The sequence below is a fragment of the Halichoerus grypus genome, chromosome 12 (assembly GCF_964656455.1).
Source record: "Halichoerus grypus chromosome 12, mHalGry1.hap1.1, whole genome shotgun sequence".
Taxonomy (NCBI): domain Eukaryota; kingdom Metazoa; phylum Chordata; class Mammalia; order Carnivora; family Phocidae; genus Halichoerus; species Halichoerus grypus.
In genome coordinates, this window is record NC_135723.1 from 4,370,256 (window position 1) to 4,386,163 (window position 15,908).

A 15,908-nucleotide genomic window follows, 5' to 3' on the forward strand; every position below is an offset into this window, starting at 1 on the left:
CCTGCCCATCACCAGGAAGGGCCCACACGTCCCCAACAAGGCAGCCCCACAGCACACCGCAGGGTGACAGCCATACCTGTCTGCCTTAACCACGTGCGACAAGTGATGGTTTCTGGCGAGGGTCAGTTCTCTCCACGTCCCCACACCTCTCCACAGGTGCGCGGACCTACACCCCTTGTCTCCGCGCCACTGGCTGAAGAGGCTGCCACGCCAACAGCCATGTGCCCCGCCGTGCTCTGGAACGCCCCAGTCTCGTTTGAGAAAAAACAAGCCGCCAGTCGGATGGTTACACATAATCCCAGGTGAAGGCGTTCAGGAGTCTTTGAAACTTGACGGTCGTGTTTCCAGAGCATTCTAGCGCAGAGCCCGGGGATAATGAGACCCTAGAGAATGAGCTTGCACCTGGAAAGGTACAGGGCATGACTGGGAATAGGGATTCTAGAGAGCCCCGAGGTCAGAAAGCCTGACGGCACCCGCACCGCCTGGCCTGCCCGTGTCCTGCACTCCCCGTGTCAGTGGGACTTGGTCCCCTTCTCTGGCAGCTGCGAGAGGTCAGCAGGGGGCCTCTCTGGGGCGCTCCAGGGTGTCTGGTCTTCGGAATCTAGTAGGAAAGCACGGGTGGGGACTCCCTCTTTCTGGATGTAACAAAGGGATCGGATGAGAGGAGATACTCCCTCCTGGGCTCTGGCCCGTGTTCCAACTCACTGTCCCATTTATTTATTTATTTTCCTCCCCAGAGACCTAATGGGAAAATCTTGGCGGGTCAGCAGCTAGGAATGTGGGTGCTAGAGCCAGGCTGTGTGACCTTCCCACGTCATTCAACCTCTCTGTGCCTGAGCATCTTCAACTGAGAAATAGGATGACAGCATGACCTCCCTCAGCAGGTCCCTGCGAGAGCTAAATACCTCAGAGCAAATCAAGTGCCATGTGCCTAGAACAGAGTCAGGGTCACAGATGTCATGGGGGTCGGGGGGCCCCTCCACGGACAGCTCTGTGGGGAATGTGCAGGCCCCGTGCTAAGCTGACTCCTCATCGTCTATCACTGAGTCCCCACAGCGCCCCTGGCCGGCCACCGCGGATCCTTCCAGCCTTGACAGATGTGAAAACCAAGGCACAGAGAAGGTGTGTGACTTGCTCCCGAGATCTCAGCGCTCGTAACGAGTGGAGCTGACGTTCCCAGCCATGAATGTCAACTTCAGAGTCTGGGCTCTCGACTTTTATAATCAAAGCGTTACATAAAATGACCCTGGGGGGTTACTAACTAGGTTGATTATTTAAAACCGTGGTCTCAGACAACCCTGTACGTCGGAATCCCCTGGAGGGTCTCATGACAACACGGGCACTGGGTCCACCCCCAGAGCTTCTAGCCCAGCGCATCTGGGGCAGACCGGAGAATTTGCTCTTCTGACAAGTTCTCAGTTGACGATGCTGCTGCTGGTCCAAGGGCAAAGCCTGGAGACCCACTGATTGAAAATGTCGGTCAGAGATTTCATAGTCAGAACTACTATCTATGTCACTGTTTCTTGTACTTGGCAAAATTCGCCTCCCCGCCCTTCTTAATCTCTGAGGCCATGATAGAAGTGATAGCTTTCAGGGTCGTTGTAGTTTGTCCTACTGATTATGGGGTGGGACTCATCAGTTCATCGCCAGGCTGTGTTTCAGAACGATGCACACGGAATGTCTCTGATTTTCTTTGCCAACAAAAATATGCAAATGGCAGAAATAACTGCCCTCAGTGTGACTTTAGCAGAATCAGGAATGCAGAGCGAACAGGAGCCGGTGTATTCCTTAACATCAGCTCTTCGCCCTCACGCGTGGGGCCGGCCCCTCAAGAAGCTAAACGAGATCTGTCACCTCCACAAACTCTGCGCATCCACCCTTCAGCAGCTCGAGACCCTGTAGGAAATCGTGGCTCCACCCCAGGGCTCAGGCTCTGTTACCCTGAGGCACTAAAAAGGAATTAGGAGGATCCTGTACCAAAGAAACAAACAAACAGAACTCCTGCGGAAACCCTTCGGGAGTCCGTGGCCAGAAACGGGAACATGTGCTTTTGCTGAGCTTTGTCCCAGTGTGTATTAACCCATGAAACAGGGAAAGGGCGCCTCACGAGGAGGAGGAGTTTTTCAGGCTTGATGACCCCTTAGCAGGGATGTTGCCCCAGGCGGGAGGCACCACACGTGGTCGGTACTCACCTGCCGGCCCAGCCCCGCTTGGCTCCCTGGCACCTGCCGCCGGAGCCCAGCTCGGGGCCACCGTCCCCGGTGGTACAAGCCGCTGAGAACCTTCTCTGCTTCGATGTGCTATCTTTTTGCTGCTGTGTCGTTTTGGTGGTTTTTTTTTTTTTTTTTTTTGCGATGACACTGAGTGGCCCCTATATTGTGTCTTTCAGCCAGTAATGTTAAAGTAGAGGCTCAGAGTGATGAAGAGAATGCGCGTGCCTGTGAGCTGAATGGGGAAGAATGTGCGGAGGATTTACGAGTGCTTGATGCCGCGGGAGAGAAAATGAATGGCTCCCACAGTGGCCAAGGCAACAGAGCTCTGTCGGGAACCGGAGGCATTCGACTTCCTAACGGCAAACTAAAGTGTGATGTCTGTGGGATAATTTGCATCGGCCCCAATGTGCTCATGGTCCACAAGAGAAGCCACACTGGTAAGGCCTGGCGCAGTTCCTCCTTTGGTGGCCTGGAAAGGTCCGCGGGGTGTAGCGGGATGAGAATAATACCCTGGCTCGCAGCATTGGCTCCAGGTCGTAGCAGGGGGTAGCCTTGTTCTTGCCGATCAGCATCGAGAGGGACTTCTAAACACGCACCAGTTCAAACCTAGACTTAAAGCCGTCAGACAGGGACCGTTCACAGCCTCCCCAGTCCTGCCAAGGGCCCCGGGGCCTCGCCACCCACTAACGAGCGGCGCTGTGCAGCCAAACACAAGACGAAACCAAACCAAAAGAGAGCGATCCGCTGACGTGCACTCCTCCTCCAGGTTTCCCCTGAGAAACCATGAGTAAAATGTGCCTTTTTGAAATCCAGCCTCCCAGAGCTCAGTTTTTAGAAACGTGAGTGAGCAGTGGAAAAGCAGTAAAATCCAGTGTGTCACTGAGTCCAGCTCAGTTTTCAGGCGGCTTCCCCGCCAACAGGTGAGCCTCAGAACAAGACTGCTGATGGCTGCGTAGTTTCCATCTCACACGGGCACAGAATTTCCCACCAGAGCCTCTGCCTGTTGGAGGCTCTGGAAGCCTCAGAGAAGGAGGTAGCCTGTGTCCAGACAGGAAGGGGCGAGAACCGCGTAGCGTCCCAGGGCTGCGTCCAAGCTCACGAGGTGTTCTCACGTCAGGGGTGGGGGGAATAGTTCTGCCCCTCCATGTGCTCGGCCGTGGCAAAGGATCAGCCCCATACTTTCCCAGCAGGACTGTGGGATCACCTCGAATGGCCCCCGACAGTCTTCGAGACATGAATGGGGCCCCATAGTACCTGTTAACCGTACGCAGGAGGTGTCCTCCGAATTGAAGAGAAACCTGACTCTTTTGCCCTAAAGGTGTGCAAAATGCAATAAAGTCACCACCTATAGTTGTCACTGAAAGTTTAAGTGTAAAACGCAGGAACCCCGAGTCGTGGCTGCTAGGGGCTGGTGTCGGTGGGTCACCACGGAACCAGCATCTGCCACCGCCCTCCGCAAGGGGATTTAAAAAAAAAAAAAAACCAGCTGAAATGTTTACTCTGGAGGCACAAAGGATTTTATCAGATAACTTAGGGAAGTAGGAAGAAGGCTTGAAAATCACAGCCTCGTGTGACTCTCACCCAGGGCCAAACAAATCCAGTGATTATCAGAAATTAAGCAGGAATTCAGAAAAATCATTGAGCGAAACAGCTAGCTTGTCAGGACACGCAGGCCTCGGTGGAGTTGTGATTTTTTATGTCTGATTCGGGGCAGTCTCCTAAATGATATCTTCCATTTGCAATGCATCGGGAGAATCCTAAAAACCTGTTTACTTTCGGTAAACATGCGTTTTCAATAAAAACGTAACTTGTAAAATTAGGCAAACTTTGCTTTTCCTAATGCGTCCCTTAATCTTCCAATTATCCCATGAAATAGACCCCTCACATCAAGCCCTAAGTCAAGCTTGCGTGAGAGTAGTCAGGTTCTCCTCTTTTGTAATGACTTGGAAATTAAAGCGAAGGTAAGTTACTTTGTGATAGACACCTAACAGAAGACGCTGGGACCCGTGTTAATACATTCCTGATGGAGGAATAGACCTCACAAATGAATTACTTTCCTTGCTAATTCATGTAAAGCCTGACTGTACTGTGAAAATTAGCTTAAATAAATATTTGATAAATGAATCGAATTCTGGCATACTAAATTGTCAAAACACAATGACTGCCTGCCCCGATAAAAAGAATAATTGCATTTAATGAATAAACCTGCCAAGTATAGATATGCAGAGTAGCCCCCACTGTTTGCTGCCCACTTCTCCCCACAAATCGCGGCTAAGTGCCAAGCACACAGCAACACGCTGATTCTTTCACTTGCAGGACAAGTTTATTCCAGAAATAGGGACATGCAGTCTGTCAATGTTATGGTTCCTGGCCTGGCTTTTATTAAACAAACCAACCAACCCCTGAAACAGTAAACTCGTGGATTGTCTTCCTGATGTGTCCCCACGCGCATAAATGTGTAGGGTCGCAGGTGAAGCCATACGAGGATTGAGTAGGTAGACGATACTAGGGAGGTTTCCATTTCTCTGGGATCTGAGTGGAGTATGTTAGAAAAGGCACGCTTTGCTGACCATCAGTCCCACCCCGAGTTCTCTGAATTTCCAGTGTTTCTAGAGCAGTTTCTTCTCAACCTCGAAGGCCATATAAATCACACCAGGGTTTCCCTCGCTGGTACCCAGCAGCTCCCAGGGGCAGGCTGCCCCCTTGCCTCTGCCCAGAGCCCCACCTGGGGAAGGGGCCGTGGGCGCCACTCGGAACTGTGTATTGATCCCACTACTTCCGTCCCGAGTTTTGCCGCTCAGTTTCTTTTCTTTTTCTTTTTTTTAACTCAAGTGTAATAGCACTGCCGTCCCCAGCAACACCTCGGGGTCGATGTGAGAATCACAGGGGAGAGTGGTACGAAACAGCCACGCAATGCAGGGGGAAACCCCGCTATGCAAATATGCAGCGGTATCGTCCTAAGTGATGGGACTTTGAACTATCAAGATCAAGAAAAGTGTCTGAATTATGGTTATTCTGGACAGTCTCGGGCCTCCCCCTGTTCCATCATCACCAGCATCAGAGTACAATCTGCTCCGACGTACGGTTGCAGTGGGCCCGAGTTCATTTTTGCAGCTCAGGTATATATTCTGTAATCTGCCTTCTTCTGATATCCCCTCTTAAATGTTATGACGGAGACACCCGTGAAGTCTCTGTTTTGTACCCAAATAAGTTCTTCAGAGGGGCTCAGACCTTCTTACGGAGAGTCCCTCGAGTGGGACATCCGTAGACTCTGAGAGTAAAAACTTAATGTTGAATTAGTGATGACGATAAAGCCTTCGTCCCGCCAAGGAAAAGCAATCCAGCCTCGGTGCGCTTGATGTCACTTAGCCACAAGAAGCAAGCTAGGGACCCAGAGGAGGCAAGCGGATGATGCTGAGCCTCAGCAGAAGAGCACAGGTAATGGGGGCTGTGTTCTGTCGTCCCGCAGCGGGCCCGTGCCCCCTGTCCTGCTAACGCCTCCAGAGGGAAACCACCTTGAGCTGAGCCCCGGGTTGTCACTTCGGAGAATGCCGTCTTCGGGAGTCTCCATGTCCCGTGTTACATATTCATGCCAGCACAATCAGAAACAAATAGATTTCCAGGAAAGCTTGCCAGTAGGATTAAGATGCCAGGCACAGCAAGATACACGAGAACCGTTGACTCAAATTAGAAGACAGATTTCACTCTTGAAGCAACGGCCGCCTTTCTTCCCTTCCCGCCCTGTCGAGCGGGTGGGGGGCATGGCTTGCCTGCGAGGTCCCACCTGGGTCCGCTGTTGTTACTTCTTCACGGACAGTGGCTCCAAGGCAGGGTCCGACCTGCGCCCCCCCCGCCCCAGCCCTTTGGGTCCCCAGCGCCTCGTCAGCCTGGAGCTAGCTAGCTTTGGGTCACGCCACAACACCCCTGTGTCACCAGGCGTGTCCTCCACCCTTCCTGTATGCATTTTGGGTGGCGTGAGCTCTCCCAACTGACGACCTTTCCGGAACATCCAGCCGAAGGTCCACTCTGCCAAGATCCATCGCACCCTGCTGATCTCCCTGCACCTGCCCCCAGGGACCAATTACTTCTCTTTTCCCTTGCATCTACTTGGAATTAAAATATGCACATTCACGCACGTGTGTGTGATGAAGGCCCAGAAGTGTTTCTAACAGATAATGATCTCTCGCTACTGGATGGTCCTGGGGGCCGCCCGGCCACCGACTCTTTGAGATTTAGCTCCGGCTGGTCAGGGTCGCTGTCACCTTCCCATCTGCCTGACTCTTTGCCCAGCCACGTCCGACCCAGATGCAGATTTGGGACAATACCGAATACGTCCTGGTTGGTATCAGGATCCTTCCAACTGGCCTGTAATTAAATATCACTCTATCCTTATGGCAGCACATCTGTCCGGCCCACTGAAAAATAAAAGTGATGATAATCACGGCATCCAGGGGCCAGTGTAAACTTCTCCATTTAAGCCGGTGGAGGTTTGACTAGTCCCAGACACACTTCTGCTAGTTGCTTTTACTAAGTGCCGCCTTGTTCACCAAAACCACATTAAGCAATTGAGAAAATTGTTAAATATACATTTTCACACATTCTTTTTTCCTAAGAAAAACCCGTTACCGGGAAGTATGTTGTTTTTGTTTTTGTTTTTGTTTTTGTTTTCATGTATCTCAACACCAGCTATTGTGGGCACAGAGAGCTCTTCTTAAAAAAAGAAAGAAAGGGAAAAAAAAAGCAATTGTTCTCAAAAGAGCTTTAGTGTTTATTGAAACCTGACAAGTGTATCATCCTTTCTACATGAGAGCTAAGTAAAACGGTCACTGATTTGGAGTCCAAGACCCGGGACTGCTCAGTGGCGTATTTCTTTCTCACAGACGCCTGTGCATCCCTTTGTTGGATCCCGAACACACGGGACGGGCGCTGCTGCACCCATCCAGGGCTCCCATGCCTTCTTAGCCACCGCTCCAGCCAGAACACCCCTAAAAGAATTCCTAATAACAGCTACATCGCCTCTCTTAAATGATTTGTACTGAAAACACGACCGATCTTCTGTGGAGATAGGCCAATGATAGCTTTAGTGGTTTCAGGATTTGGGAGAAGGAAAAAGCCAGAAGGCTCCGTGAGCCTCGGGCTGGGACGCCCCACCACGGGGGAGCTGGGACTTCTCTTTGGACCATGTGGAGCATCCTTCACAGTTCCTTAACTTCTCATTTTATTCAATCTTTCTCCTTCTCTCTCTCTCTCTGAGCCTCACACTCTCTTCTGTCTGTCTCCTTCCTGATTTGCCTGCGTAGGGACAGACAGGTAATGGAGAAGAAATTGAAAGGCAAAATACAGGAAAAATGTAAATGAAAAGAAGTTATTATAACTGTTATAATGAAGTGCCTTTCATTTAAATATAAGAATGTAACGCTGAAATGAACTTGTGATCCTGAAATGCATTTTTAATGAGTTTCCTTTTTATTTTGCTGCTTCAGTGGCATATTTTAAAGACCCTTTGAAAAAAGCCACATTAAAAACCCCACCAAATGCCACAACACGCAAAATTGGATATTGGTTTATTCCAAAACTGCTGATCAGGAAGAGTGGCTCTTCATCACAAAATGTTGCAGTCACTTTATTTAAATGAGTTTGAATTTGCATTGTGATGTGCCATTCTGATTTAGGGAAAAAAAATTAGATTTTCAGATCAAATTGACCCAACCAGTGAAGCGTTAAGGAGCTGGCAGGTTTAGTCTGAAAGCCTCATGTTCTATCAAACCTGCAGCCGGTGGAAGTCACCGGGCCCCGTGGGAAACAAGTTCCTCTCCGGGCCCTCCTCTTGTCCCCGCGCCGGGTTCTGTTCTCAGCCATCCCTCTCCTCCTCCTCCCAGGGGAGCGGCCTTTCCAGTGCAACCAGTGCGGGGCCTCCTTCACGCAGAAGGGCAACCTTCTCCGGCACATCAAGCTGCACTCCGGGGAGAAGCCCTTCAAGTGCCACCTTTGCAACTACGCGTGCCGCCGGCGGGACGCCCTCACGGGCCACCTGAGGACGCACTCCGGTAGGTCCTGCGGGCGCAGGTGCCGGGCGCCCCGGCCCGGCTTGCGCGGGCGTGTTGTGTGTGCGCGCATGCGCGGGAGCCCCCCCCACCCGCCCCAAGGGCTGGGCCTGATCCCCAGCACAGCCCCCCTCAATCGGGCCTCCCCACACACCCGCCCGGGACTGTGGCAGCACTGCCCTGGCCCCCCAGTTCGGACTCCCCCGCGGGGCAGAGGATGTGGGTGGGAACGCGCGCGCGCGCGCACACACACACGCGCGCACACACACACGCGCACACACACGCGCGCGCACACACACGCGCACGCACACACACGCGCGCACACACACGCACGCACACACACACACGCACACACACACGCACGCACACACACGCGCGCGCGCACACGCACGCACACACACGCGCGCACACACACGCGCGCACACACACGCGCGCACGCACACACACGCGCACGCACAAGTCCCGCTTTATAGAGACTCGTTCCAGGGAGACCTCGTCTTCCCGGGGTCCTCAGGTAAGTGGGGCCCTTCTGCAGGATTCTTCCCGCTCTCCTTTCACCCGGCGCGCTGCTAACCCCCGGAACATTCCCAGGTGCATTTCCTCACGTTAATGGTCAGGCCGCAAGTATTACTGCTTTAGGCAGGGGACTCCCGGCGCGGTCACTGTCGCTGGCGCTGGCGTAGTTTTTTTGCAAAGCTGAGAGAGAAGGTGAGCAGGGCCTGCCGCCATCCGTCCTGACCGGCGACACGCCTGTGCCCCCGGGGACACGCCCCCCTCTCTGTGCCCCAGCCTAACTCGTGCCCGAATCCAGGCAGGCCTCAGCAGACAGGCCACTTTGGGGCTCTTACCAGATTTTAGCAAACGCACGTCGAATAATCCGGAGACTCGGAGCATGATTACCACAAACGCTTGACAGTTCCCAAAATACTCCCAGCCTGCGAAGCACACATCCACCTTTGGGTTCAGTCTCTGCCTCCTGAGGAATCTTCCTGGCTATCCCATCAAGGGGCCCCATGGTCTTGCAGGTCAGAGGAACAGAGAGGGGCCCTCTGTCCAGCAAGGATACTTCACCCCTGCCCTCCCAGAGCTCATCATCCAGACCGTCGGCTGGTCAGCGACTTCCCTGGAGCGGGGCGCTGTCCGGGGAGGAAGAGACTTCAGACCAGCTCCCCCCGCCCCCCGACATCCCCAGGGCCTCGCTGTCCCCCAGGGGCAGGGATGCTGCGTCCCTGGGAATGCGTGCCTAGCATCAGACTGTCTCCTTCCCAAATGTGATGAGTGTACTTAGTGGCGAGGTTCTAGTGACCTCTCCCTTTGCCTCTTCCTTTGTCACTGAGCATTTACGGAGCACCCAGGGGCCCCTCCCTCTGTGGAGGAGGCTGGTGGGAAGCAGCCAAGCGCCAACATGTTACCAGTGTGCTGACACAGTGTCTGAGGGGCCGGTGGGAGCACCGGGAGGGGACAGTCAGTCTCCAGGGTAGGATGTGAGGCTTCAGGAGAGACTTCCAATAGATGGAGGGGCTTGAGTCCACATCAAAAGGGGGGTTTCTGAGGTTTACCTTCAGCAAAGTTCCACGTGAATGTGTAATCCTGTAGTGACCCCAGAAGGAGGCGTGGTCCGCATTTTAGCCAGTGTTATGGGGAACATAGTCTTTCTCCTGGAGCAGTGCCTGCATGAGGAGGCTAGGGGGTGGTCGCGGGCGCCCTGGGAGTGCCAGCACCCTGTCGGGGTCCAGCCAAGCCATCTCCTGCCCATGCTGATCTCCTTCCTGGTAGTGAACATGGAGGAGACTCCCAAATGCTACCCCTTCCCCACAGGGGCCCATGCTGACGGCTGGGGAGGGTTTTGCTGCAGGGGACAGGTTGAGCAGATGGCTCCCCCAACACGGGAGGATGACAATGAGCATCTTACAGTGTTTACAGTGTGTCAGTAATGAGGAGCACGTGTGTTGCCCCCTAGAAGTGAAGGTGTCTGGGGAACTAAATGCAAGGCTTCAGATATGACCACGATCCCAGTGGTGTGCAGAGCCGAACAGGTGATCTGGGACAAAGGAACTTCACACATATCATTCATGCAGGTCAAGTGGACATCAGCACACTTGACAACAGGACTGCATCGGGGTTGGTAGGAAGCACAACTCCATGCAGGTGGAAAACACAAAGCCTCATCCCTAGGTGACACCAACCACGTCATCGTCAACCCCAGTGACTCTGATTTGCAACAGAAATCCCTCCTGCATATCGGTCCTTAAAACTCAAAGGGATGCCGCTCTCTTTGCTCTCCTACCTATTATGAAGTTTGGAACATCTAATACAGTACTTTTGGTTATTCTGGCCCCATGCCTGCTTATTTCCTTCAAGGTGTGATGATGGTATCCTGCTCCAAGCATGGCCAATGACTTGAGTAATTATATGTAAGAGTGGTAGACTCTGCTATGGATGCAGCGATGAGCAAGTAGCTAACACTGTACCATTGACCCAGGGCTGCTGGTGATTCTGGCATCTAAGAGTGCCATTGACACGCAACTCTTAGAAAATACCCAAATGGGGCCACTCCCCGCATTCCACGAAAGCCATGATCAGCCTCATAGCTTTCCCTGGCCACTGGTGGTGGCCTGAGGTGCCAAAGACCAACACATTCGTAGTGATATAGGCATAGAATGTGTCCCATACTGATAAGAGGAGGGCTCAAGTGGTCTGGCAAGGTAGGGAAGACATCCCCCTTTGTTCCTCACTGCTTTCTTTCGGAGTTGAGAGCTGAGCCAGAGTCTTTCTTTCCTTCAGAATACTGGGCTGTGATGCAAGGTATACTTTAGTTTGGTTTCTTACTGTGAACATATTTCTTATGTTCCAGAGTTAAAAGCAATCATATAGTTAGAAAAATGGATATTCAGACACCATGCCATATGTACATGAATTTGCTTAAGTGATAGCTTTTCTAGGAAAGGACATTGACGGGTTATCTATATCCTATTAATTTCTAAAGGTACCACTCAATAAAATGTGCAATTTTAGGCAACACTGTATATTTCAGTGTTACTTTCCTGACATTAGTGATATAACTTTCTACAGATAAAGACCCATCCCTTTCTTCCTCTGTTAAATGTCCCAGAAGTCAAATTTTGTTTTTTGTCTTAGTCTTCTTAAACCATTGCCTCTATTCACCTAAGGAAGAGACTGAACCAGTACAAGCTTTGGTTAAACCTTTTTACCAAGCATTCCTATTTGGATGGTATTGATTTTTATACCATGCATTCAAATCTGTGAAATCTAACAACATGAGAAGGAAGTCAGAGAAGATTCTGGTCTGAGGATAGAAATTTATATTTGCCATTTAAATAAAGATACTTTACTTATTTCATCTCTTAAGTTGCTGTGTATTAAAGTCTTTAAGCTTAGGCATGATATGAACTTGTTTGTGCTAATCTTCTTTCCCAAAAATACCGCTCAATAAAGTTCGGGAAGAACCAAACCCATCATACAGAACTACACTGCTTAATAGGGTAGCCACTAGCCATATATGGTATTTAAATTGTAAGTCTAGTCAACTGAACTTAAACAAAATCAAAACTTCAGTCCTCGGTGACTCTGGCCATACTTTGAAAGCTCAGTAGCTTTCAAATGGTGGCCGCCATATTGAACAGCACAGTAGCTGTCACATTGGACAGCGAAGACGGAGAACACTTGCATCTTCATAGTAAGTTCTGTTGGTAAGGGCTGATCTCGAAACCACGTCATCCTTAACTTTTTGGGGAGAATGCAGAGCTTTCTCTAAACTAGAATAAGGAAATACATTTTGGAAAGGAATGCTCATTTCATTAATATATATCTATCCACTGTGGTTTCTTAGAGACCTCAAATTATCCAGTTTAGTATCCTGGAATTTAATCCACTTTGGCTGCATTTGGATCTGTCCCCAGTGTCATGCCAGACCTGGCCCACAGTGTAGATGCATTCCTCACGTCTCCGCCCAGTTGTTGGGCATCTACCTGATCACACGGCAGTGGCCCACTTCCTCCAGTTGAAGAAGTGATTGAAGTCCAAGAGAATTTGGTAGTTAGGACTGTGGGCAAATTAAGATGAAACAAAACTCACAGGAGTTCTTGGTACAATCAAAGAAACCCGTGGGCATTAACATTTTTAAATTTAGCAATTTTGACTGAGTCCATAAGGCTTTTAGCTCTCAAGAGTAGAGGGGTATTTTTTTTTTTTTTTTGGATTTTTGATAATAATTGTATTGCATGCATTCCCATTACACATAAGGCCAATATTTAATTGGGGTCTTGAACTCCATTGTGTTTTCTGCAGTTGGTAAACCTCACAAATGTGGATATTGTGGCCGAAGCTATAAACAGCGAAGCTCTTTAGAGGAACATAAAGAGCGTTGTCACAACTACTTGCAAAGCATGGGTCTTCCAGGCACGCTGTACCCAGGTAAGCGCTGGCATTCCCTTCCCAGCCCGTGGGGAAGAAGGGCCCTGGGCACACAGCTCCGGACGCAGAACACGCAGGTGTGCGCACCACACCGCTGGGACGGACGGATGTTTTTGGCCACTAACACGGCACGTTTTCACCCGGAGCTAACTGTGCTTCCCGACTTTTGAAGCTCTCATCTCACCAGAGAGAGCCTGACCTTGAACCCCTCCCTCTTGAAAGCTGGGGAAGCATCTAAGACAATAGTGACCCCTGAAATTTTGGGGGGTTTCCTTGGTTTTTGGTAATTTTTAAAAAAAATTTGGAGTATCGATTGCTTCTTTGTGCTTAGTAATCAAAATAAGATGTGAAGTCTTGTTCGAAAAACTATTTTTTTCATGAAGTTGATCGAATAAAAGCTTTCAGGCTTTGGCACCTGCCTGGAACAGGTGAGCTCCTTGGAAAACCCTGACAGTCCGGAGGATTGCGGCTGTCACAGATTCCGAGGAAAGGCTGCTTTTTTTCTCATGAGCCTTGGCGCTAGCAGCATCCCATCACGAGGCAGCGTTTGACTCTGATCTTAGATAATGTAAAGTGAAGGATGTAAACAGATGGCTGAATTTGCAGGAGGCTGAATTTACTCAGAGGGACGGTGGTGGGATAAAAGGCACCTTTCTAACTTTTTAAGACATAATAAATTTATGAATAGATCAACTGAAGCTAACCTCTTCCAAAACACTGCTTGCTTGGTGCCACCAAGGGAAAGCTCATCATTGGACCCAGGAGCAGAAGTTAAATTAAGAGTTGAAAATTTTCTAAAACCTCATTCAGCTCCCTGAGTTGAATGAATGGCTCATAAAGGAAATCGACCAGGGAACATGAAGATCACTTTTATCATTTTAAATTTTATGTGGTCACTTACTGGATTTTTATTAGGGTGAAATGCACAGAGCAGACAACTTAGGATCTTAACCATTTTTGGTTAAGCGTATGGTTGAGCGGCACCGAGTAAGTTCAAGAGCACTCAGATTAAGGACAGGTGAGAGCAGGAGAGACAAATGGTCAGAAAGGCGTTCTAAGAATCGAATGGTTTTGGCACCCACGGGCAGCGTGTTACATGGCCAGAGCTCCCTGGTTCTAGGGCTGCCTTCCCCACCCATCAGCTGTTGATCTAGGGGCTGACTGTTGATCTCCCTGGGCCTTACTCTTCTCACCTATAAAATCAGGAGATCCCATTACATTTTCAGTTAGCCTTCTCCAAAGTCTGAGGTCTGTTTCTAGAATGGAAAGGTATTGAGGGTTACTAGAAGAGAGGAAATTAAGTAGTAAAACAGTAGTAACAATGTAATAGTCATCAATTTGTGGCCAAACCCCAAGGTGGTGTCTAAAGGATGAGAGGAGGATGATGCTCCTTTAGAATAAAATCTAAACATTCAGACATTGTGTTTTCCTGCCAAAAATAAATTAATGGATCTTGGAAGTAAGCGCCACTATGCCCTGCTTTGCCGAGGAGGAGGGACATGTGAGGAAGCGTATTAGCTCAATAGGTCAAACATACGACCAGTGGGATTAGGTTTTTATGGATATTGTGTGTATCCTTCATATAAATCAGGGCGTGAGCTTTTATGTTTGCGCATTTAATGAAAAACAGATATTTCCAATGTTGAAAAATTGCATATACCAGCTATAAGAACGAATTTGAAATATAAATTTCCAAAATGGACTGATCCATGTTTAAATAAGCCATTTATCTACCCAACAGATATTTGCTGCAATTTATTATCTACAATACTGAGCCCTCTTTGAGCACAGTGATCTGAATTTCCTTTAAAACCATACACATGGAATTTCTAAGACAAAATGAACAAGAGACACAGACAGAGCACATTGGTTTTCTCTGCCATTTTGTTACTGAAGGAACGCGTTAGGAAGTCAGCCCAGGCTGATCCAGGGGAGAGCAGCTTTTGTGTCCCTGAGACCTGGGTTCAGGTTGCATCTCTGAATCTGTTTGTGAATGCAACCCTGGGCTCTCAAGTAGGAGTGATAATTCTGGCCTGGCCAACCTCGCAGAAAGGCTCTGGGAGAAAGAGGAGAGAGCCTTAGGGAGCGTCGACATGCATCACGCACTCATGTGAACATACAAATGTCAGTCACTGAAGTTTTGACACCTGACTGGTCTCCTCTGTTGGCTGTCTATGTCCGTGAGCTTATATGTCCGTGATATATCTTACCCTCTTGCCAGAATCACCTCCGTGTTGAAATGCTAATTTGTTCCCTTCGGTGATCAGATCATTAGGAATACCACAGTGATGTGTCCTTATGTTCCTGTGTTCAGGAGATAAAGAAGGTTTCCTGTGTGCAGTGAAGGAACTCGGGGTGTGGAGGGAATCCATAAAAGCACTTCAGTGCTAGTCCTACAAGCTGACATCTGGGATTCAGAGGGCAGGCAGTGGGCTGCTGGGGTGTGGGTAGGGGTGGCCGCTGGTCCTTGCTCACTTAGCTTTGCTGTGCTAGGTCTGGCCGAACCTGTGCCTTCTTGTGCCCTGTCCTTCCCACGGCGCCCGAGACCAGCCCCTTCGGTGCTCAGATGGACACCCAGACAGCCTCCCCGCTCTTCAATCCCCATAGGTTGGGGCCATTCTTTGGGATTCTGTAAAAACAAAGCCTAGCTTAGCTAGGATGTGGGAAAGTTTAATTTTTCTGAATATAACTTTATTTAGTTAAAGGCTTGTTGGTCCTCTGTTGTAATTTCCCTCATGGAAAAAGTAAGTTTCTCTTGAGCATTTGGAAGATGATCCATCAGGTACACAAATCGTGTTACAAGCTCTTAGGGGAAAATGTATCGAAGAAGGAGTAGCCACTGACCTGGGAGCTTTGGACTCCTTTGTCCCTCACTGTGATGACTCTGAGCATCTCTGCTCTCAGGAAGCCCTGTGGCCTGTTGGGGACGTAACCCCACTTGAAGTGCTGCAGGGGTCCTGGGTGGGGCTTGGCAGAGAAGCAGGGACATGTGAGGAAGCATATGAGCTTGATAGGTCAAATGTACAACCACTGGAATTGGGCTGTGTGGGTTTTGTATGTAGCCTTCATCTAAATCAGGGTGTAGATTATTATGTTTGCCCATCAAATAGCAAACACACATTTCCAATGTTAAAAAACTGCATATACCAGCGATAATAACCAATTTGAAATATATGTTTCCAAAATGGTCTTCATAATATTATGCAATGAAGACCTG

The 15,908-nt window shown here is 49.7% G+C and overlaps 1 protein-coding gene across 8 annotated transcripts in view; it reads left to right on the top strand.

Moving 5' to 3' along the window:
• Positions 1-15,908, top strand: part of IKZF1 (IKAROS family zinc finger 1) — a 97,844-nt gene that overhangs the window by 67,362 nt on the left and 14,574 nt on the right. For 6 of the 8 annotated variants that reach the window (XM_078059918.1, XM_078059924.1, XM_078059919.1 and 3 more), the window contains 3 exons: positions 2,390-2,650; positions 8,093-8,260; positions 12,566-12,691. In XM_078059918.1, coding sequence (XP_077916044.1) covers positions 2,390-2,650; positions 8,093-8,260; positions 12,566-12,691 — 555 coding nt within the window. The remainder of the gene's footprint in view (positions 1-2,389; positions 2,651-8,092; positions 8,261-12,565; positions 12,692-15,908) is intronic. The other 2 variants (XM_078059922.1, XM_078059921.1) reach the window with 1 other exon arrangement.